Genomic DNA, 24,109 nt, shown 5'->3' with positions numbered 1-24,109 from the left:
CGATATAGCTTATGTATTAAGATGAGCTTGGAGACTTGTTCTTGGGAGGACTTCACCTCCATTGGAAGGGGACCCTTTAGAAAAAAATTCAAAGAGTAAAACTGTTTAAGCCAATAATCTCTGGTACTGTAAAAATTAGTGTTATTTTCCTTGGATTTCCTTTTTAGTGTTTCTTTTTGTCATCAGAGTGATAAGACTTTGAAGGCTAAGATTAAAGTGTGGGCCTAGAAGAAAAGGGCCAAGGGTGTCATTCTGTCTGCTTTTGGTTTAGGCCTTAGGACATAGGTTCAAAATGAGCCTTCAGGATGCATGTATGGTTTGCCTCATCTTATCACAATAAGAGAACATACAGATGACTTGAGGTTAAAGCCCTATATTAATAAAACTGGAGTGTCTGCCTGAGTGACTGTCTCTGTTTTTGTTCCTTAGTAACCTGCAACAGCAGTATTAGTCAGTTCTTCAAGGACTTGGGGGCTTCTAGATCCTTGTCATCTGTGTCTTTTACCATCAAAGACATGACCATTATCTGGCACAGTGAAAAGGATTGCCTAAATAATTGGAGAATGACAACTTGTGGGTTAGGATTACTCCCTTATTTTCCAGGGGACTGGCTAGCAAATACATTTGGGAGCAACATATATAACTTTGATTGTAATGACAGCAAGGTCCCTAAAAAATGAGCTGTGCATTCCCAAGATGTCTTTCGTAAGGGCTATGTGTCTTGTCCATCATGGCCTTTGAAAGTTGCAACACTGACAGTGTTGTGACAATAAATTTGAGGGTCAAGATAAGCATATGGGCCTAGATTAGGATAAAGGGACGAAGAATCTCAGTCTTATCAAACCTTAGGCCAGAGGTTCAAAAGGGGTACTAATGACCACATATGATCCAGCTTAAATCACCAAAGCAGAAGACTAATTGACAATTTGGAGGTTGAGAATTTTGGCCACATTCACAACTAATAAAATGTCTAGTGGATAGCTACAGTTTTTGATCTGAGCAACTAGAAGTTTGGAACTGGCATTTAAAAGAGATAGGAAAGGCTGCAAATTCAGGTTTGAGGAGAAAAAATCAAGAGCTTGGATGAACATGTTATATTTGAAATCCCTATTAGATATCAGATTAGAGATGTGAAATATGCAGTTGGATATATAAGTGGGAAGTTCAAGGGAGTAGTCTAGGCTGGAGATACAATTTTGAGAGACATCATGTAAATGGTGCCCAAAAAGCAGCTTTCAAGGCCCAATCCATGGAACACTTGAACATGAAGAGGTGAAGGAGATGAGGGGACCCAGAAAAGAATATAGAGGAGCAGACAGTAAAGTAGGAGGAAAACCAACAGAGTGTGGTATCCTGGAAGGCAAGTGATGAAAGCGCTTTTAGGAGGACAGAGTGAGCAACTGTGTCAAATGCTGCTCATAGGTCAGGGACGATGAGAACTGAGCAGTAACACTGGACTCACTAAAGTGGAGGTCATTGGAGAAGAGTTTTGGTAGATTGTTTGGAGTGATAGCACGAGTTCCTCATTTACCCTGAAAATTTTTCAGAATTCCCTTATGCTCATCTTTTCTTACATGAAAAAGCAAGAATTAAATCAGTGAAATGCATTCAATGTTTTTATGACCTTGCTGATAGATATGAAATCATATCAAAGGGATGTTTTTATCAACTAGATGCTTTGAATTCATGTAGGAATGGTCTATAGGGCACATGGAACTATCATATATGAAAATTAAAAGATCGTATAGCTCTTAGAATGTGTCTATGTGATGTCATCATAATTAGTGGCTGAAATAGAAAAAAATCCAGTCAACCAACAGAATGTTTTATGTTTATGCTGCAAAATAATTTGTTTAGCTAATTTTTCCTGAATTTATTAACTTAACTAGTTTTCATGCTATTATGCTGATGGAAACTAAATGAACATATGTGCATTCATGTACATGCATTGGCTTAGACATGCTTTATGAAGAGTTCAGTAAGATAAAGTTTCTTTTTATACTAAGAAGAAGGGTATTTTGAGACTTTTTTACTCCTCTAATTGAACTAAGGACTTCATTTCCATGCAGAAAGAAGCCCTTCAAAGCAAGCCAGAGAATACGTACGTTGAGGAAGGCAAATTTAGTACAGTCCTGAGCACCACAATAAAGCCTTATGTACTTTATATATGGTAGATTATCTCTAACTCACTTTGAATGAATGTGATTGAAGATATAAGGGAAAAGCACCAACTGAGTATACCACTTTAAGTTCATATGTCTCCCTAGATCCACACACTTGCCTTGCTGTCTTTAGTGGAGCCTCAATGCTACCCCATTGCTGCTGAGGCATGAAATGACAAGGTACATGCTTGGGCACCCACACCCAAACTACCCAGAAGTGCAGGGGAGTTGATGTCCTACGGCGAAGGTATTTGACTAATAAGATGAGAGATGGGAGATGAATTATTCTCACTTCCTCCTCCAGAGGTGCTGTATGGATATGCAGTATGGCCTGTCATAAAAGACTGAGAAATCAGCTTATCATCAAACAGATTGTTGCCAACACAGTGATATACTCCTTTATGTTTGCTCTCCTTCCTTCTCTACTTCACTACTGTTTTTCCTTACTCCTGCTTCCCTGGGATTGTGCATAAGCTTTTGCTTCAAGCTCTATTTTCTAAGAAACCCAGACTAAGACATCTAGAAATTAGGAATTCTGAAATTAAGTCATAATTCCACCCAAACCCAGAACTATGTGACTTTGGACAGGTTATCTTCCCTCTCTGTGCATCTTTTTCCATAACAATTAAATGTGGATGTTGGAGTAGATGGTTTTAAGGGTCTTTTGGGCTCCGAAATAATCCTAGGGTAAAAGATCGTCAGTGTGAAGGAGGTGATGGGGAAAGATAAGGTATTAGAGTGACCAATGGTCATCAGTGGATTGCTTACATTTGAATCAGAAGAATGTACTCAATATAATCAATGAGTTTGAATGTTAACAGCTCCAACCAATCTTAAGTTCCAAAAATAGTTTTAGTTCTACTTTCTACAGAAAGAAATTGAATTAATTTTCCTGGGCCTATAAAGAGAAGGCCAAATAAACTCTAACCATCCTTGGCACAAGAAAATACTTCTTTACTAGCTCTATACCATAAGCTGTCTGAGAATGGCAACTGGCTGCAAGCATGTTTTCAAAGGGAGTAGTGGAGAAGTTTGTAATGCCACCATCTTGGGAAGGAAGACAGCTAATATACAATGTCTGTAACTATTGCTTCACTCCTAACATAGGAGCACATTTGTTTCAACTCTTAGGCTGCAGGTGGAGTTAGGGACAGGACTATTCACCATTTGAGGCTTGTTACACCAGAAGGATTTACTTTATGCTCCAGAGTTCTATATCTGACTCTGGAGCATGGACTCAGGAGGCAGACAGCCTAAGTTAAAATCTTAGCTCCACCATTTACAAGTTTTATTACCTTTATTTACAAGTCACTTAAACTCTCTGTGCTTCAGTTTTCTCATCTGTAAAATGGCAATAGTAATAGTAACCTACATCAGAGAGTTATTGTGAGGATTAAATGAGCTAATATAGGTAATGTGCTTAAAATAGTGCTTAGCACTGTGTAAATATTCGCTATATTTACTATAGCTTATTGTGATGAGGAACGATGGCTGGAACCAAAGGAAAACTCTTGGCTAAAGCCATATGAAATGTATCAAGAGACCAATATGTGGAAAGCAGTAGAGTTAGGGGGTAACAGATTACTTAACTGCAAAAAAATGCTAAGCGGGAAACACCCTCTAAATATTCCTGTTTATACAGTACATGACACAAAGTAGAAAAATAACGAAAACAGAGCCTCTCTGCAGGATTTAGAGTTCTTTTGTATATATTTTAAATATACATGTGCAATACATTAAAATATATAGAGATGTGTGAATATATATATTTACATATATATATCACAGAAGGGATACATATGCACACTCACTCACATGTCCGTGTGCATACCCCAACAGGACCCATCTATACGTAAACCAGATGCAGTCCATATCAGGCCAACTTGGACACAAGTGAAAGCCCTGACTCAGCAGCAGATTGCGGATTGCAACTGCATCTGAGTAACCCTTCAGTTTCTTCTACCAAGTATAAGGCCATTTAGAAATACACTGAGAAGAGCTCCTCTGGGTGTATGGCAGAGCCCAGAGTCCCTCTGGCAGTGCACAATTTGCCTGAGTAAGGACTGCAGGATTGGGATATCAAGGAGCTATCAAGGAGGGTCTTGTGTTATTTTGGGTCCTGAAACTAATAAGCAAACATCCATAGAATAACTTTAGCTCCAGGAACAATGCACTAGTGTCATAGAATCCTTATATATCTCAGCTCTAAGCGAATTTCAGGCGGAAGCAGGGAGAAGTGTGTGTTGCTACTCATCACCACCCAGCTTGACCCAGAGAACTGGGCGCAGCTTTTAGGGGTAGATAAGTTCAAAGTTCAATCAGGCAGACTTGTAAGATAAAAAATGTTACTTAAAATTGAAGGATCTGAAAGCAACATAAGAGGTTACAGGTATTGGTTTGGGTTTATAAATGTTCCAAGAAGCCAAACCTTATATATGGCACCATTTGCAGCAATATCATTAACATTATTAATAATCATCATAACATATTTATATATACAAAAATAGAGCAAAGCAATTCTAGAAGAAGAGGTGAAAGTGAAGGCGTGGGGTTATGTGCAGCCCAAATGTCAGTACACTTCAGGAAGATTCAGAACCAACAAAGACTGGCACATATTTCTGTAGTATATATCCAACAAAGGGATGTGGATGTTCCCTTCTTCTTCCCCCTGTGTATGACTATAGATTTCTCCCCACCTCTCCACCCTGCAAAACATCCATGCACACTTTAAAAGAGATGATATATAAAGTTAGAGTCTGGAAGTCTTAAACTAAGTTGGAGCACCTTGATTTCAAGCAAGTGCCCTCAATCTCTGAATTCCTTAGTGAATTTTGGATTCACTTACAGAGGGAAACTGTATCTAATACTCGTGTCTTTTAGCAGCAGTCTTTAGGAGCCTGCCATCACCACTGCAGCCTTTTCCCATTGAGGGGGATTCACATCACAGGCTCTTGGTATTTTTTAAAAGAGAAGTCAGTTCTCTGCATTATACATCTTTCATCTCAGTTTTCCACTGTTGCTGAAATTTAAGTTCTCAGGCAACTGCCACTGCAGACAAAGCCAGGAGCGAGCACAGTGTGTGCAGCAAAGGGTAGGTGCAATGGCGAAGATACAGCTGGGTTAGGGCTTCCTTAAGCTTTTCTTTTCCACACTTGAGCTTCTACAAGGTGACAAAGCCAAAGATGATGTCCACTGGGGGCAGCCTCGATACCTGATAGTTAACTAGCCACCCACCATGCACTGCATAAAGACCACCATACTAACTTGGCATGGTTTCTGAAAATCAAATGGGAATGGCTTTCTGTCATTGTTAATACAGTCCTAGGAGAAAAGTCCCATGACTTAATGTGGTACAGGGTAGAGAATATTGAACTAGGAGTCAGAAGGCCTGTATTCCAGTCCCAACTCTGTTATTAGCTCAGCGTGTGGCCTTGGGAAAATCCCTTCATATCTCCAGGCCTCAGTTTTCCCATCTGTAACATAAGGGCATTTAACTAGATTAACAGTTAAGATTCCTTCCAGCTCTAAAATTTTATGACTTTTTATGTCCATTATTAAGGCCTGAGCCATGCAGTCTCAGGGCAGTTAGCTTCTAAGAGAGAACAGACCTCTGTAATATCCTTTGCTTTGTTCATTTAGCTATAAAGCACGTCTGCCTTTGGCACTTGGGTCAGACATACAAAGTTATGAGCATCCTGATTTACTATCCTACTCAGCATGCTAGTGGAATCTGTCAGTACTATAAGTTGATTATTGGGAAAGGGAGGGAAACTCCAGCTACTAATTCAACCTGGAAATGTAAGATAACTTTGCCTCATATGCTCACAAACAGGTGAGCATGGTTATGAGTGCACACACATGTCAGGATATAGACTATTGCTAGTTATCAGTTCATTACAGTAATCCATTTCCCTTAATAAAAATTAGTAAATAGTATAGCATAGCAAAGTTTGGCGTCAAAGGAAACACCTATGGAAAAACAGCACTTTGGGACACGTAAGAAAGAGAAAAGGGACAGATAAAGAGAGAGAAAGACAGATCAAACAAGACAGAAATACAGGCAGAGAAAGGTTTAGTCTGAGAGAGATGGAGCAAAGGGGTAGAACGGAAGAGAGAGAGGAGGAAAAGTAAAAGTAGAGAGGGGGAGAATGAAGGGGAAAAGGATACAGAACAGAGTAATGAAAGAGGAGGAAAGAGGGAGAGAGAAGATTAAAGAAGAGGAGGGCAGTAAACAGGGAGAAGGGGTCAGATTCCCTGGAATATTGAATGCTGTTCCACATGGACCTGTGAAAACCATCTTAGAAGAAAGCTTCCAAAGGCACTGTGGAAAGCAGAGTGACGCTCAGAGCCTGCATCGAGAGGCATTACATTGGGGAGCCCCTAAACCTCCACGTTGCTGGCTCTGTCAGTCCTCAGTGTCCAAATCTCATGCCTATATATCACCTGAATTTGCCACGACAGCCATAAAGGCTGAGATGGCGGGGTGTAAAAAGGTTGAAGAGGAGTGGGCTAGATACTGTGAGAAAGAACAAGCATCCTGCACGAGGATGCACTTGGCCATTCCCCTGAAACTGCAGGAACAAAATTGGTGAGGCCCTAACTTTGGCTACTTTACTCCTCCTCCCCCTCTTCAAAGATGAGGCCTATGCTTTACTGATGGGGGCTAGAAGGAGAAAGCTCTGGATCCATTTTGTGGCAAGGTCATACAGACTTTTCCTGGGTCTTAGGGAAGGGTGCGCTACCAGAAGAGATTTTTCTGCACACAGTGTTGGTGTGCCTCTTACAGCGGCAGCCTGGTCGCCTGAGGCTATCATAGCCCTGCTGGCACAGATGGAGGCATCCACGGGTAGGCAGGTAGCAGCACAGGCAGGGTAGGAAGAGGGAGATGAGGCTCATGGCTGCCCAGCGGACGAAGCAAGAGCTAGGCCCACAGGAGCAGGGCTCATCAGCGCAGTTGTCTTCATCATCAGTGGAGCAGTGGTAGAAGAGGCCCTTAACACAGCAGAGACAAGAGCCATAATCAAGGAGGCTCTCAGCAGAGCAAAGGCAACGCTGGTTGCACAGCCAGCAGGAGGGGAGAGGGCGAGCCGCTGTGCAGAGGACACATTTGCAGCGCCCACACTCCTCGCAGATGAAGAGGTGCTCACTGGGGTGCACTGCAGATTGCTCAGCTTCTCCCTTCAGAGCACCATCAGCCTTTGAGTTGGTCCCTGCTCCAGGCTGGGTTCGGATGATGGACTGGCCTGAAGGTGAGGGTGTAATGCTGGCCAAGAGCCTTTGATCAGAGGCAGTGGTGCTATGGGACATTGAGCTGGCAATGCTAGATTGGCTCAGATGCTGAGGCAAGGGCTGCAATTGATGGCACTGGCTGAGACTGCGGGGGAGAGCAGTAGGCATGGTAGCCAGGGACCAATCAGATTTGTGGGTTTGCACAATAAGGGAAGGGCTGGAGAGGGCCTGTTTACAGGGGGCGGGAGGTCGTTCCACATAATCATTGCTAGCATGAGTAGAGCGTAGCTGTTCAATAGGCAGAATTTGTTGGAAATCATCTGTCACTGCGGCATCCATTTTGCCTTGATTCTTGAGTTCTGAGTGGTTTTGGATCAGGGTGGCACTTATGGTGATAAAGAGCCCTTGTAGTTACATGGGCTTTAGGGCACATCAGAAAATCCTAGGAGAGAAGGAATAGAAACAATAAATGAGAACACACAAGCATGAGTACTTTGCAGGGAACTAACAAAGCTCAGGCCCTATCACCACCACTACCTTCAACCACTTTATGGTGGTCTTCATGTTACACCTTTATTCTGTAATTGACCTCACCTACTTCTTTACAGACTTACAGGCAAGTCTGGTCATCCCATCCAGACTATAAAGCCCTTTGGGGGCAAAGATCATATCGTTGATTCCTTTTGTATTTTATCATATGACTAGGGTCACAGGAGCAGCTAGCTCATTCAGATGTTTACTAACAGAGAAATACAGGCCTTGAACATCAAAATTATAATAAAAATGGAACCTAATTTCAAATGCAAAAGCCACTTCTTGAAGCAATGCTGATGTAAAAGAGAAAGCCTCAAAAGTCTTCCATAGAAGTTGCTCATATATATATATATATATATATATCACCAATCAAAATTCTCCTTTCAGTGAAATTTGTGATAACCATAAATAAATAGATGGGAAAGGACATGCTTGATTCAATGAATATAGGCATGCAAGCAAGATGCAATAATGGCAGAGCTATGGCAGAGACACAGAGGGCAGAAATTAGGCTATCTGTAGAATAACAGCAAAAAACCCTTCCCAAGAGTGTAAAGAAGCCAAGACTAATCATCTTGCAGTTCTCCTTACCTTATAAGCTGCTTTAACTTATTGAGGAGGTGATTCTTTCTAAATGACAGTGTGGCTCCAGAATCAAAGTTTTGTATATGTGGGAGTAACACTGGGGATGGGGGAACCATAGAAGATGAGCCTCTAATTATCACAAATATCACCTGTAATTGTACCTATTACCACCCCAAGTCAAGTCTATATTGATGGGATTTACTAGGAAGAATCTACTAGGACTACTTTGGTCTACCTCTACCTTACACAGTAAATTGGCTTTCTTAAAGAGTAGCAATATCCTTATACCAGATTTAAGTTAAGTTGAATATCTAGAAAGCACATGCTTGTGTCTCCACTGTAGCACAATCAGGAAGAGTTGGGTGGTCATCCCCTGAAGGATCTGATTTAGCATAGTACTGATAATGGTGACCATGAGGAAAATATTGTACAAACAGTAGATTACTGTATTGCATCACCTGGAAGCCAAAAAGGTGTACACAAGGAAACGTAAACACAAATCCAAGAGTTATCTTGGAAACATTAGAACCTAGGAAACACTAGCATGAATAAAGTATATATTTGAAATTCATCAGATTTCCACCCTCCTCAAAATAGATCGATTACTCACACTACTGTATGGGATGGAAAGCTTGAATGAGTAATATAAATGAAGAAGTGAGAGAAGATAGTGCTTGATTAGGTTTCCATAAGCAAGCAAACAACACTAAAATGTGCCCAAAGCTCAATAACAGGAAAATTAAGGAAAAAGTTCATAAAGGACTCAAAGTCTAATAATATGGCCAGAGTCATTGCCTTTTGGGGCTATATCCCCACGCAAACCTGTTTAGTTGAATTTACATCTGTTCATTTTTTGAAAAGAAGATTTAATTTGGTTAAAAATAACTTTTCTGGCACATCATATCAAAGAACCAGTCTGACTATAATTTCACTTTTTAGCTAGTTGTTTTGGTATTATTTAATACAGCACAAGAGAATGCAGATAAACAATATGGAGATCCCAAGACTCAAATATCTATATAACCTTTATCAAACCACTTGTTTTGTTTGGGCCTTAGTTTCACCATCTACATAATTATAGGAGTGGAGTAGGTGATTTCGAAGGACTCTGCCCCATTATGGTCTATAATTCTATAACTACAAAATTTGACAAAGGAATTCCCTTCAACCACACCTTCTAAATCTCCAATCCTTGAGTGTAAACTGGGCAACATGCCCTTGTTTATTTGGGCATTCAAAAATGAAATCTACGTCTTTTTTATTTACTTGGATTCACAGCCTCCTGAAGCCTCCCACCACTACCTTTTCTGTATCTTTATTAAGATTCATAGTCTCAGCACTGGAAAGGAACAGGTAGCTTTCATTTGAACACCCAAATAAACAAGGACACATTGTTCAGCTAACTTGCAGAGTATATGGATGTAGGAGCTTTGGATTGAGAAGAGTCTTTTGACAAATTTATGAGAAATGGATTTATTCCTCATTGATCAGATAAAGAACGTGTGGGGCCCTTCAAGTCCTTTACACTGTAAGAACAATAACACACACACTGGATGCACTTTAGACTCATTGATTTCCCAAAGGAAACTAGATTCAGAACATATTGGAATTGCAAGAATCAATGACTCACAGGAAGGCATACAAGGTCTCAAAGTTACAGGAGATAATCATATGGGATTCCAAGGATGTCACTAGGGATCTCAGGGACATGCCCTCAAGGTTGAAGGCTAAGATTGGAGGAATCTAGGTCATAATAGAAATGACTCAGAACCATGTTCAAAGGGGATCCTATCTTGGCAGCAGAAGAGTATATATTGTCTAGATTGCCCTGTAAAATCTTTTATTAGAATGGACTGTGGAAGATCTGCAATACTGTGGGTAGTAGGACCTGGGTAAAATCAGGGTGTTGAGTAGGACTGAATGACAATAAATTGTTTGCCATTCTGGACATGCTGAATCTGATCTGGCTAACAGGATGAACTGAAATAGATACTGTACGGGAAGGTAAGAGGGAAAAAATATTGAGAAATGAATAGGCAAGAGACTACTGCAGTACATAGATTAGATGAAAAACTACTACTGCATGCATGTTTATGATTCAGAAATCCACCCATTAAAGGGTCATTCATTGTGAGCAGCAACAGTCAACAAACTGACTGTGCTGTTGGTCAATTTCATGTTCTATTAAGTGAGAGAGAGAATATACATATCATATATTATTAAATAGGAGCTAAGGTGATTACAAGTCTTGGCTGCACATTGATGGGATCTAGTGATTTCTGTCACGTACTGCCTCTGCAGTAATGAATGATGCATTGTAAACCCACTCCCATCTCAGTCCCTCTGGCCAGGTGCTCATAGCTTTCTCAACTGTTTTTCTGTAGCCCTGAAATTTGCTATGTTCAACCTAAACAGAAATTTCTGTTCTTATGCCAACTTAGGGACTAGAAAGCTAAATCTATTCAAGAAATGCAGTTTGTTAATGAAAGAAAAATGCATTTTCTCCCTGGAACCTAAAATCTGTCATATTGAGACTGAAGTTGAAAACTTTCCTATCTAAAGCCCTTCTATGCTAACACATTAAGACAGTTCTGATTTCTATGATAAATCCTTTCTGATACAATATGACTCAATCTGGATTTCAAAGAAGAGGAAAGAGAAAAAGAAGGTGAGCCTGGCTTCTCTTCTCTCCCACTCCCATGAGTTCAATGCTATTTTGTACTTTACTGTGTAACAGCTCTGGGGTGTGTTGCTTTTTTCTGTGCTCTGCTGTTACATACACTCGTTCTCAGAATAACTGAAAGCAAACATAGGGGGAATTTCTGCTATGGCTTTATATGTTTTCTTAGTTCTACTGTTCCAAAGTCTGCTCTCTAAAAATCCCCCTCTGTGCAAAAGCATTTGCATCTCTATCAAAGCACTCCCCCCTTACAAATACCAAGTTGTATATAGTTTACATTACTAACCTCTCAGCCACTGACTGGGCCTCCCTCCTACCGCATACATCTTGCTGGAGCTGCCAGTTTCTCACCACATTTAACTCTTAACTTGTCACTTTGCTACCCTAGTCCTATTCATTACTTTAGTAGTTTCATTAAGACTCATAGCAGTTTATTTCAAACCAGAGTCTTACAGTTTTAAGACCTTGCATTTTTAAAGTTATAAGTGTTTTAGTGATGAGCAATACAGGGAAAAATTGTAATATCAAGCGAATTCACATACTTCTCATCCTGAAGAATATGCTAGTTGTTCATTTAAGAAGTGGGAATCTTTCTTTAAATCCCAAATACTTTTATAAGAGACAAGAAACTTAAGTTCTAGTTCTAACTCTAGCTCTACTTTGCTGTATGACTGTGGGCAAGTGACTTCTGCTCCAGGCCTCAGTTTTTTTATCTGTAAAATGAGGAGGTATGAAAGGAGGGTTTTTAAAGCCCTTTCGTATCCTGATGCTCTAAATTTTTTTATGCTGGGTTTATTGGTTGCCTTTCTCTGTCTCAAAAGTCTTTCATGAAGAATTAGTCTCCTTTCCTTTAGGTTCTTCCTAACTACTCAGCTCCTCAACTTTGAATAAAATACCTCCAAATCCAAGTCACTCAGGTCACTACCTAGATTGTTTCACAGCTAAAGAGTCCTAAAAAAAGAACATGCAAAAAACAAGATGTATAGAATGTTACACTAAAGTCTTAGTAAATGTTTATCTAGAAATGGAATAAGGCTAATACTTCCTTGTGGCTAAACTACTAGCTTGTGCCTTATTTGTATGTATGTATGCAGCTGCCCTTGGGGACATGATTTAACACCTGGTAGATCCAAATTCACGTGATAGCACATTATGTTACAGTGAGGTTTTAATGAATCCAGAAAAGCAACAACAGTTTGCATTTCAAAATAGGTTTTCTGTTTAAGAGTTCAAGGTCTGTTTTCTGTTCATCTAACTTGGTTTGCAGCATGCAGAGGTGAGCAATAATTATAATTAGACGAATGGAAGGGAGCGTAAACCACTGCCCTAGGTCCTATCAAATGCCTATTGGCTAACTAGACATGCTCACAGGTTCTCACTTTTGACAAAATTTCCATATGCCACACAGAGACGTGTGCACACACACTCAGGCATGGATCCAGAGATTTCTAAATCATTGCTCTGACTCAATGTAAGTAGGGGGTTATGTCGTGTCAGCTTGCGCCATTTCTACCCAGGGCAAGGTGATGTGATGAAATCTGAACGATGCACAGCCCAGACTCGTGAGCCAATAGCAGACTAGCCCCACGCTGACAGGATGCCCGCTGGGCAGCCAGACTGGTCTCAGCACAGGCTCTCCCTACGTCCTCAGTTTGGGTGGTTAGGCTGCGCTACAAGGGGCTTAGACAAGCACCAAAACGCATTTACAGGTCAACAGGCTAGAAATTAAATTGACATTTGATTACAAAAAGGTTATTTTGAAGTTCTATTTTGATTTATAAATTTCCAATACGGATAGTTTTCCGCAAGAGCTGATTCGTTTAAATTTCATTTAAACGGTTTTCATTTTATTTTACTCACGCGCTTGCGCTTCGGCGCGTGCACAGACACGCGCGCACGCGCGCACACACATTCAGGGTGGCTGGAATGAATGGTAATCTGTGCATTGCATAGAAAGGATTCCAGGGTCTTTAAGAGCTAATCTGTATAGCTTACCTTGAGGAAAGGGTTTATCCATGGTGAGAAAAGCAGAAGAACTAATGCCCCATATGGCTCAAAGGACCTCTTCTTCTCCTGAGTCTAGGTTTCTCCACCTCTCTTCGGAAAGTCTGAATGAAAACTCCTTCACTGGCAGTGGAGCCAGAAACAGAGATAGTTCTGTCTCGGTCTTTCTGACACAGCAGAGAAAACGAGAAGAAAAAAAAAAAGATGAGGCGCGGGAGGAGAGTCAGACCTGTAGTGGCAGATACTTTGTATAGATTTTACATGCAGATCTAAATCTTGAAGCACGTATTCCCCAAAGAAAGCTCAGCAGGATAAATTCACCTCCTCCTCCTCTTTCTCCTCCTCCTCCTCTTCTTTCTCCTCCTCCTTCTCCTATTTCTCCTCCCCCTCCTCCTCCGCCTCTTTCTCCTCCCCCTTCTCCTCCTCCTCCTCTTTTTTCCCCTCCTCCCCCAGCGTTTTCTTTCCCCTACTCTTCCCCTCCCCCTTGCCTCCTCCCCTTTCTCCTCCTTTACCTCCTCCCCCTCCTTCTCTTTTGCCTCCGCCTCCACCTCCGCCTCTGTCTCCTCCAATCTGACAGATGAACTGAAGCAGCAGAAACTGCAGTTGTAGACACAGGGTATCTCAACAGAGCAATAGATACCGCCAGTGTGTGATTATTTGTATAGTTCAGGGTGTGTTGGTATATGATCGGCAGAGAGCCGGGGGGGGGGGGGAGGGTGCGGGGGGATGGGGATGAGACTGCAGCGTATTCATCTCAGCTAGCTGGGTGTTTTGTGAATGTAGATGATTTCTTGAGGTCTTGTGAATGGGTTATAGGGGAGGATGGGAGGGAAGGGATTTATTGCTCCTTGTTATAATTTCTTTCTCTCCCTCTCTCTGTGTCATTTGCTTTCCCGGAGCTGTAGCTCTTAATGCTTGGCTAAGTGGCGTCATCCAGTTGAAATTGAATCGACCCATTAGAACTCCCCATAGGAATCTCTGTATCCGGTCCCTGGGTAATGACTGAGCCAGAATTTAAAGGGGAATTGGCTGGGTGGAGAGTAACAATTTTAAGGAGGCTTTATTTAAATATCTCTGCCAATCACAGTCCTACCAAGCCACTCAGCCCTTGTTGAGTGAGTGCAGCTTTAATCAGATAAAGAAACAGAGCTTTTCCTTTGTTTAAGGGCTTCTCCCACCTCTTTTCCGCATTCATTCCCACTTTTTCAGCACTAATAATGATTAACCATCCATCATCCATTGGGAAACCATTACCCAACCTACTTTCCTTTTCTACCTTTATATGTCATATATTCAACAAATATTTTTGAGTGCCTTCTTTTGTGCTAGCTGTTGTGGACTCAATAAGGAAGACAGAATCTGCCTTCATGGAACCTCCTTGAGACTGCCAGCCTTCTGAAAATAAAGCAGCTTTAGACATTTTCTCTTAAAGTGAAGGACAAAGCTTTCTGTAAATTATACTCAGTCCACTGTTAATTCAATAGGAAAGGGTCTTCCTTCTGGGCATCCAGATAGAAGCACTTAGATGAAAACAAGCCTCATATTTAAAATAAAAGAGATCTGATTTCAAGTCCTGCTTCAATGGATAAGTAGCAGGAGCTTGACCATCAACATTCTTAGAATGCTTTGGCTACCCCATCTATAAAATTAAGACGGTAAATGGTGACAGTTCAGAGTAAAACAAACCTGTGAGTCAGGAAACTCAGATTCTTAATCTTACTCTAATTCCTTGTGTGACCTTTGCAACTTACTTTCCCTCTGGTGCCTCCATTTCTACATTTACATGTAGAAATGATCTGATTAGGTAATTGCTAGGGTCCTTTCTAGCTCTGACATTCCATTGTTTACACCCTCTCAGGAGGGTTAAGAAAACAAAAGAAAGCATGAAATTAAAAGCATGTATGGTGGTGTGAGTATGCATGAACACGTGTGTATGGGTGTGTGTGTGTGTATATATATATATATATATATATACATATAATTTCTAAACAAATCCAGATCGCTTCCCAATCAGAATTTCCAGAGTCAAGAAATTTTCCTATGTAAATTCTTCTCTTTTGTAGCTCAGACCTTTTCCCTACTCTCAACATTGACTTGAGCTTATCAAGATCATGAAAACCATTAAAGCTAATCTGTAGGTTATCTGCAGAAGAGGATAGATTTACTGATATATTCATTTACCCACATATTCAACAAGTATTTATTGCACATCAACTATGTGTCAAGCACTGTACTAACTAAATTCAGGTCAAACAGATCAGGGTTCAAAATTTTGCTCCTCAATTTATGAGCTATCTGACTTTGGGCAACTCAATTCACCTCTCTGAGTCTGTTTCTTCATCTTTAAAATGGAAGTAACAATATATAGTACCTACATTACAGGATTGTGCTATTTCCTGGAGATTGAATAAGGTCTTGCATTTAAAAGGTTTATCACATGTCTGTTGTATAGTAAGTGCTCAATGAACAGTACACATGAATATTAAGAAATTGTTCCTATCCCCAATGTAACCCATAGGAAAGGCAAGAGATGATTTCAATTTGAAATCCTTTTTTTTTTTTTAAGTCAAGCTTTAAATTTGAACAGATATATGCCAATTATATCTTCCTTAATGTGGTTTATTTTCACATTTTATTCCTTTGTTCAAAAACTTATTTCTAATTCCTAGAGCATTAAGTCTAAATTACACTGCCTGTCAATCAAGTTATTCTCCGTACATTCTACTTCTCTCCTCAGCATATCTCTTAACATAAGACAGGTTGAATATTTCACTCTTCTCAAATACTAATGCACAATGGCTACCAATTCAGCTTTCCATATGTTCCCTCACACGGATTGTATATATTTATTCATTTTTTACCTTCAGGTCCTAATTAATTCCTCTGTGAATCTTTCCCTCACTACTAAGGCTCCTTTCTACTCTAAAGCCCTATGAGTTTTTACTGATGCCCTAAGTTGTTTCTGCATTTGTAACTCCTACAACACTTTCAGCTATGATCTGTCCTCGCTATTCAGTGTATTCTATTAGATATATTCTCCCTTCTTTCAAAACGTTTTTGAGTTAACTGTCATTTCAGAAATTCTCTGAACAACCAGTTGCTATGAAGTGTGGAAGGATGTGTTTAATTCATTATCAAACTGTAACTTAGAGATTTCTAAAGCATAGTAGTAAGGGAGATATTTGAAGGGCAGAGTAATTTTTCCGGTGACCTTCAAAGTTACTTATTTACTCTTTGGAAATCACTGGTTTTTAGAAGCATATGGGTTGATTTGTGCTGAGACAGTATCTCCAAATTCAATTGGAAGCGAATTAATGCCAGCAAGGTGTCTATAAAATTAAAAAAGGCATTGGACTGGGAGACAGGAGACCTGTGTTTACCTCTAGGCCCAACACTGTCACTAACTAGCTGTATGATCTTGGACAACTCAATGAATCTGTCAAAATGTGTTTCCTGAAAAGCATACACCATTAACTAAAGAGCTAAGAAAGCACATTTCCTGATATACACTGAATCTAACAAGTTTGTAAAACAAGTTGTCAGGTGTCACATAGGGAATTTCGTAACGTCTCAACATCAATTTCTGTATGTAATTGTACTATCTCAATATCCTATCGAAAATCATGAAACTGCAAATAGTCCTTTAAAACACAATAGCTTAAAGCACAAAAATATTTATGTAGATTTCCAATAGTCAGTGATTTATTCATTCAATAAGCGTTAACTGAGTGACCAGTGTGCCAGAGTCTGGAGATACAGCAGTGAAGACAAATATAATAAGTGTTATATCTGCCCTCAAAGAGATCACTGTTTAGAATGGGAGACAGACAATTATAATAAAGGGTGATAAAGAGGGGAACAGATATCCAAATTCAGGGGATTAGGCAAAGTTTTTCCTGGAGTGAGTGACTTCTAAGCTCACTAAAAAAGGATGTGGGTTAGGGAGGCATTTCAGGAAGAGTGAACAGGATATTCAAAGGCAAGGGAGTATACAACAATGTGGCATATTCAGAGATATCAAGTAGTTTGGAATAGAGCAAAAATTCTTGAAGGGATTTGCAGATGAAAGGGTTCTGTGGTATAGTGGTTAAGACTACAAGGTCTGGAGTGAGTTGGCCTGAGTCAAACTCCATATCTGCAACTCGTCAGCTGTGTAACCTTGGCCAAGGTACTTAATCTCTTTGGGCCTTGGTTTCTCATTTGTAAAATCAGTACAATTTATAAATATACTTCATAGGGTTGTTGTGAGAATTTAATTGGTTAAAACATGTAAATGCTTAGGACAATAACTGGCATGGAGTAAACATCTCCACCTACCCATTTGAATGTCAACTCTACGAGAGAAGGAAATTTAGTTATTGAATCTCCAGCACTTAGTGAGTGGTCTGTAGTAGGCATTGTTGAATGAATGAATGATCATTAACATAATTACTATTTTTGGTGGGTACCATCCTAGGAGGTGAGAGGCTTGAATAATCTCATTTGTTATCATTGTCGCCTTAATATAGGCCCAAAGAGTAAAGATATAGTAGTAAATTAATATAAAAAATTAATTAATAATATATTATAATTAATTAATAATATATGATTAATAAATGAATCCTTGCTCAAGGGGCTCATAATTCAGTAGGAAAGATAACAAATAGAAAAATGTAATGCAAGATGATAAGTGTTATAGAAGGGAGCAGAGAGGAAATATACCTAATCCAGTATTGAGGGGTTATGGAATTCTTTCTCTAGAAAATATGACCTTTAAACATAAATTTGAAGTATGAGAAGGACATTACAGCCAAAGGGAATAGCATGTGCAAATACCAAGAGGTAAAAGAAAAGATGACAAAAATATACTGCAAAAAGAATCATCACTGAATCTCCCAAACTCAGCATAAAGCCTGGCACAGAGTAGATGCTCAGAAAATATTTGATAAATAAAAGAATGGATAAAAACCATTGCAAGAAGAGATAACAGAATGAACAAAGATACAAAGATGTGAAAACAGCATGTTTTATAAACCATTCTAAGAGGATCCCCTATACTCATAGCCTGAACAAGTTAGGAGCAGAAATTTTCTCCAGAAGGCACCACCCTCATGTTTTATTCATATTCCTAGAATGTACTGAGTTTATTTAGGTTTTACTAAATTGTAGTAAATGGAAATAGATTATACATAAAAAACCAACTTTGTATGATAGTCCAATACAATGTCTAAAATAATTGCTATCAGAATCTTCATCCATAAACCCAATCAAACATCAAAGTCTCTCAACCTATAGTTATAATCCATTCTCTCTTATTTTGTCTACATAAAACACATACTCTGCACAAATTCTGAAAGTCTTTCTTCATTCTCTTTTCCCAAGAATATAGCCCAAATCTGTTTGAGAGTCTGTAATTTCCTATATGAGGCCAGCTCTATCCATACTCTACTGAAGTCAAGAGGACCTCTTTAGAAGTGCCAGATGAAAAGCTGACCTATGGTCATCCTGATTCAGCAGAAGTAAGCAATGCCAAGGAAATACAGATTCTTAACCAAGAAGCCTATATGGATGGTTATAATTATTTTCTTTCCACAGAAGCTGGCAAACAAGTATAGGAGCAATATCACCAATAATGAGAGAATGGTGTAGAAAAGTCAGAGAGAAAAAAGTAGTCTGAGAGAGTATGGAGGAGTAGGAGGGAGGGACAGTGTGGTCCTGTGGAAAGAAAGCTGGACTAAGAGTAAAGAAATGTAAATTCCAGTATCCTAATCTGCTCTGTGGCTTTGGCAGGTCATTTTTCATCTCATCTGTAACATATGAAGTTTCAACGTAATTCAATAAAACAAACATATACTGAGTATCTACTTAATGTCAGGCAATATACTTGATGTGAAAGATACAGAGATGACTGTGACACAGTATGCCATGAGGTAGGCCCTGAGTACATATTGGTTGAATCTACAAATGAGTGGTCTTATCCTCTCATTACTCATAATCTAGTAGAATAAATGAACATGTAAATGCACAAACTGCGATGCAATCTGTCACAAAATCAGATAAGAGATAATTGTGGCCTGAATCAAGGTAGGAACAGTGTGGATGAAGAAAAGTGGATGATAGGTAGAATATAGAATAAACAAGACTTAGTGACTCATTTGATGTGGGGTGTTAATTGTGCCATTTACTGACAGGTGGAGGGAATACCAAAAAAATAAGCCTTGAGTATGTTGGGTTTGAGGTGCCCATGTAATATCTAAGTGGTAATCTAGGCAATATTACATATGGGTTTTAAGCTTAGAAGAGGATATGGATCAGGAATAGAAATATGAGCACCAGTGGTGCACAGATTTAAGTCATGTGAATGGATGAGTCTAGTCAGGGAGAGCGTGTAGAATGTGAGAGTGACAGAAAGGTCGAAGTCAAAACCTTGGAGAGCACAGATATTTAAGGGATTGGCAGGAAAGAAGTCCATAGAATAGACTGAGAAGGGATGGCTAGAAAGATGGCAGGAGAATCATGAGTGTGTGGTCCCTGGAAGCCAAGAAAGTATAATATTTGAAGCTGAGTGATCAACTATCAATTCCAACAGAGTGGGCAAGTGAGATATATAAAATATTTACTGGTTTGACTATTTGGAGATTACTAGTAAGTTTGATGGAGGTGCATGTAACTTTTTTTTTTTTTGAGGAAGATTAGCCCTGAGCTAACTGCTGCCAATCCTCCTCTTTTTGCTGAGGAAGCCTGGCCCTGAGCTAACACCCGTGCCCATCTTCCTCTACTTTAAATGTGGGACGCCTACCACAGCATGGCTTTTGCCAAGCGGTGCCATGTCCGCACCCGGGATCCAAGCCAGCAAACCCCGGGCCACCAAAGTGGAACGTGCAAACTTAACCGCTGCGCCACGGGGCCGGCCCCTGCATGTACTTTTCAAGCAGTAGTTTTCAACCAGGGCTGCACATCAGCACCATATATAGAACTTTACCAAGCTATATATTCCTAAGCCTCACCACCAGAGATTCAGATTCGAGAGATCTTGGGTGAGACCCAGAGAATCCGCATTTTCAAAAAGTCTCACATGGTTCTTGAATGTACCAAACTGTCTCTTACCTCTAGATCATTACAAACATTATATTCCTTACCTAGAGTGATGGAAATTCCCAAATCTACATCTCTGGTCCAGACTTCCTGGCTGAACTCTAGACCTACATATCCAATAGCCTATCAGACGTCTCCACCCATCATCTTCCTTTATCCATCAAATGTGATGTAGGGTAGGGAAGGTTTCTATTTTATGTGTGGTGGTTATGGAACGTCTCTCTTGTTAATGAGGTGACATTTGAGCTGAGTCTCAAACAAAGTAAGAGAGCAAGCCATTCAGCTATATGAGGACAGCATCTTTCACATGGAGGGAAAAGTAAATGCAAATCCGTGAGGCCAGAATATGCTTGGCATATTCTGGGAAGAGCAAGGAGATCAGCATACTTAGAGTGGAAGGAGTGAGGGGATACTAGTGGCAAATGAAACCAGAGAGGTAGCAGAGGGCTGGATCATGAGGAGTCTTACAGACCACGTTAAAGATTTTTCATTTTGAGAAGATATTGTAGGTTTTTGTCCAGAGGAGTAACACAATCTGACTTGTAATTTTAAAAGGATCTCTCTGGCTGCCCTGTGGAGTATATATTCAGGAGAAGGGATAAGGGTGGAAGCAGAGAGCACAATTAGGAGGCTATTCCAACAGTCCAGATGAGAGAGGAGTACAGGTGGAATTGTTTGAAAGTGATGAGAAGATAGAATTGGAAGTTAGAATTACGGAACTCTGATTATATTTTCTTACTTCAAAATACCTGCTTTTTCCATTTCAGTGAAAGACATCACCTATGTTTTTCCAACACAATGTGTGTGTGTGTTTGTTTGTGTGTGTGTGTGTATCTAAATGTACATTAAGTCTCTGTCTTTTCCTAGTGTATGCTGACTTTGGCCTGTCTGCCTGCCCTATGTGAGCTCCCTACGTTGCACAGGCATGACGTCTCCACAGGACTTACCTCTATACCAGTTATAGTGTGCTTCAAGTATATCTTTTTCTATGGCCTGCCACACCTCCTTCTAGGTTCCTGTGTTCAAATTCATGCACCAGAGGTGTACAATGGAGGTGGTGAATATTATATTAAGCATCTGGCCACATGGTGTTTAGATTCTGATATTTACTTGGCAGGACACTTTCCTGCTCCATATATATACCAACATACACTTCACTTTCTTTAGTTATGTAACTTTTTTCTCCACTTTAATCAGAAGTTTTAAAACTTAGGAATGGGGCAAGGAGACAAAGTGGGGCAAGTCCTCGTGAATGTCAGGAGCTCTGAAGTAGCTGACGTGTCCATGTTTCACACTCCCCTACAAGAGAGGCCAGCCTACTGCAGGTGACAACAGCACAGAGGATTGCATTCGGTTCTGGGAGCGGTTTATTTTCAGAACTGACATCCTACCCGGTACTAAATATAGCCAGTCTCTTCCTTTCAAACAAGGGTTTCTTTTCTGTTAAACTTCAATAAAGCTCTTAGCTCTGTATTACAAGCTGTCTCCCTCTCTCTCTCTCTCTCTCTCTCTCTCTTTCTTTTCAACCTTTATGAACCTTATTCTTGTTATACTCCCTCTTCCCAGTCACTTACTTTCCTCTCCCTGGCCTCACTGGTTTCTTTTCCTTCTAACTTTCTTCTCTTTCCTGTTTATCTTTTCTGCTTTCTCGGTGTCCTTCACTATCTCCTCTGGGCACTTTCCTCTTGATGTTCCCAATTTTTAAAAAGAGAATCTCTTAGGAACCCCCTCCCCCAATAGGTCAAGAGGATACAGATGCCCTATGGCTAAAATGAGATATTTTGTTTGCTTATTTTTAAATCTTCCCAGGCTGGAGATAGCTATGTCTGTCTCCTTGTGTGCCAACTGACTGAAATGTAATGTTAATGACATGCTAGGATTTATTGAGCATTAACAATGCATTATTCTAAGACTTTATACATATAACCCTCATAAAAATCCTCCAGGTAAGGCACTAAAGTCATCTCCATTTTAGGATGGGGCAACTGAGGCCAAGAGAGGTAAAGGTAAGTTACCTTAGGTCAAACAGTGAATATATAGCATAAGTGGGACTTGAACCTAGGCAATCTGACTCCATAGCTTACACCTTTATCTCCCATGCCATACTACTTCGCTATAGTAGGATTAATGTCTATTGCATGCCATCTAAATAAAGAGGGAGCAGTTACAGGAGAAGGAAGAACAGGAAGGGTAACTGCATCTAAAATAGCTTTCAGCTGACTGAGAAGATTGTACTCTTTAAATTTTGCTTTTACTGAAGCAAAATGTGAAGGAATTCAGAGAAACTGGGGTAAAACATGAAAGAATTGGCAAGGGTTTTGCTTTCACTTTTCACTGCATGTTTTGAATTATAATTCTGAGTTTTAGGTACTGATAGTCACTTTACTCTCCAGTTATACTATGTGACTTCATCAGGACCCAAACAATTTTTACAGATATATTGCAAATTCTGCACCTTTTACAGGGAATGAGTGGTGGAGTGGTTATATCCATACAATGGATGACTACTCAACAATGCAAATGACTTGTTTTTCTCCACTACCAATACCCAACAGCACATGCCTATTATTTGTAACAAACTTCCTGAGCAACTTCTCTATCTAAAATACACACACACACACACAAACATACACACACATTCACTTAAATGGCAAGATATAAGATCAATATGCAAAAAGAAACTGTATTTCTATACACTAGCTATGAACAATCTGAAAATGAAATTAAGAAAATTTCATTTACAATAGCATCATAAAGGATAAAATACGATTAACTTTAACAAAAGAAAAGCAATACACTGAAAAGTACAAAATATTGTTGAAAGAAATTAAAGACGTAAATAAATGGAGAAACATTCCATGTGCATGGATCACAAGACTTGATATTGTTGAGATGGCAATACTCCCCAAAGTGATCTACAGATTCAACACAATCTCTATCAAAATCCCAGCTGGATTTTTTGCAGATGTTGATGAGAGACTCCTAAAATTTATATGGAAATGCAAGGGGACACAGAATAGCCAAAACAATCTTGAAAAGAAAGAACAAAATAGGAGTACTCAATGTTTCTGATTTCAAAATTTACCACAAAACTACAGTAATCAAGACAGTGTGATACTGACATAAGGATAAACATATAGATGAATGCAGTAGAATCAAGAGTCCATAAATAAATGGTCAAGTGATTTATGGTCAAGTGATTTTCTACAAGTTAATGAGGGAAAGAAGTTTTTTCAACAAATAGTGCTGGGACAACCGTATAGCCACATTCAAGAGAATGAAGTTGGACCTCTGCTTCAAATCATATACACAAATTAACTCAAAATGGATCATAAAGCCAATGTATGAGCTAAAACTACAAAATTCTTGGAGAAAGCATGGGAGTAAATCTTTGCAACCTCGTACTGGGCAAAGCCTTCTTAGGTACAATAACAAAAGCACAAATGACAAAAGAAAATATGGATAAAGTGCACTTCTTCAAAATTGAAACCTTTTCTCTGCCAAACATATCATCAAGAAAGTGAAAATACAACCCAGAGAATGGGAGAAATTGTTCACAAATCAGATATCTGATAAGGAAATTGTATCCACAATAGACAAAGAAATCTTTCAATCCAACAACGAAAATAAATAACTGAATTAAAAAATGGGCAAAGGATTTAACTAGACATTTCTCCAAAGAAGACATACAGATGGCCAATGTCTGCATGAAAAGATGTTCAACAGCATTGGTTGTTATGAAAATGCAAAGCAAAACACAATTAGATACCACTTCATATCCTCTAGGATGGTTAACATCAAAACAACAGACAGTAATGAGTGTTGACAAGGATATAGAGAA

At 39.6% G+C, this 24,109-nt stretch overlaps 1 protein-coding gene across 2 annotated transcripts in view; it reads right to left on the bottom strand.

The window, feature by feature from the left end:
* Positions 1-3,846: 3,846 nt before the first annotated feature.
* Positions 3,847-24,109, bottom strand: part of SPRY3 (sprouty RTK signaling antagonist 3) — a 104,734-nt gene continuing 84,471 nt past the window's right edge. The window contains exons 2-3 of one of the 2 annotated variants that reach the window (XM_001498267.6): positions 13,186-13,361; positions 3,847-7,833 (exon numbers count right to left, since the gene is read on the bottom strand). In XM_001498267.6, the coding sequence (XP_001498317.1) occupies positions 6,864-7,730 (867 nt within the window). In that variant the 5' untranslated portion in view covers positions 7,731-7,833; positions 13,186-13,361 and the 3' untranslated portion in view covers positions 3,847-6,863. The remainder of the gene's footprint in view (positions 7,834-13,185; positions 13,362-24,109) is intronic. The other variant, XM_070257674.1, reaches the window with a different exon arrangement.

The sequence above is a fragment of the Equus caballus genome, chromosome X (assembly GCF_041296265.1).
Source record: "Equus caballus isolate H_3958 breed thoroughbred chromosome X, TB-T2T, whole genome shotgun sequence".
Taxonomy (NCBI): Eukaryota; Metazoa; Chordata; class Mammalia; order Perissodactyla; family Equidae; genus Equus; species Equus caballus.
Note: the sequence above shows the minus strand (reverse complement) of the source record. Positions and strands in the feature narration are given on the sequence as shown.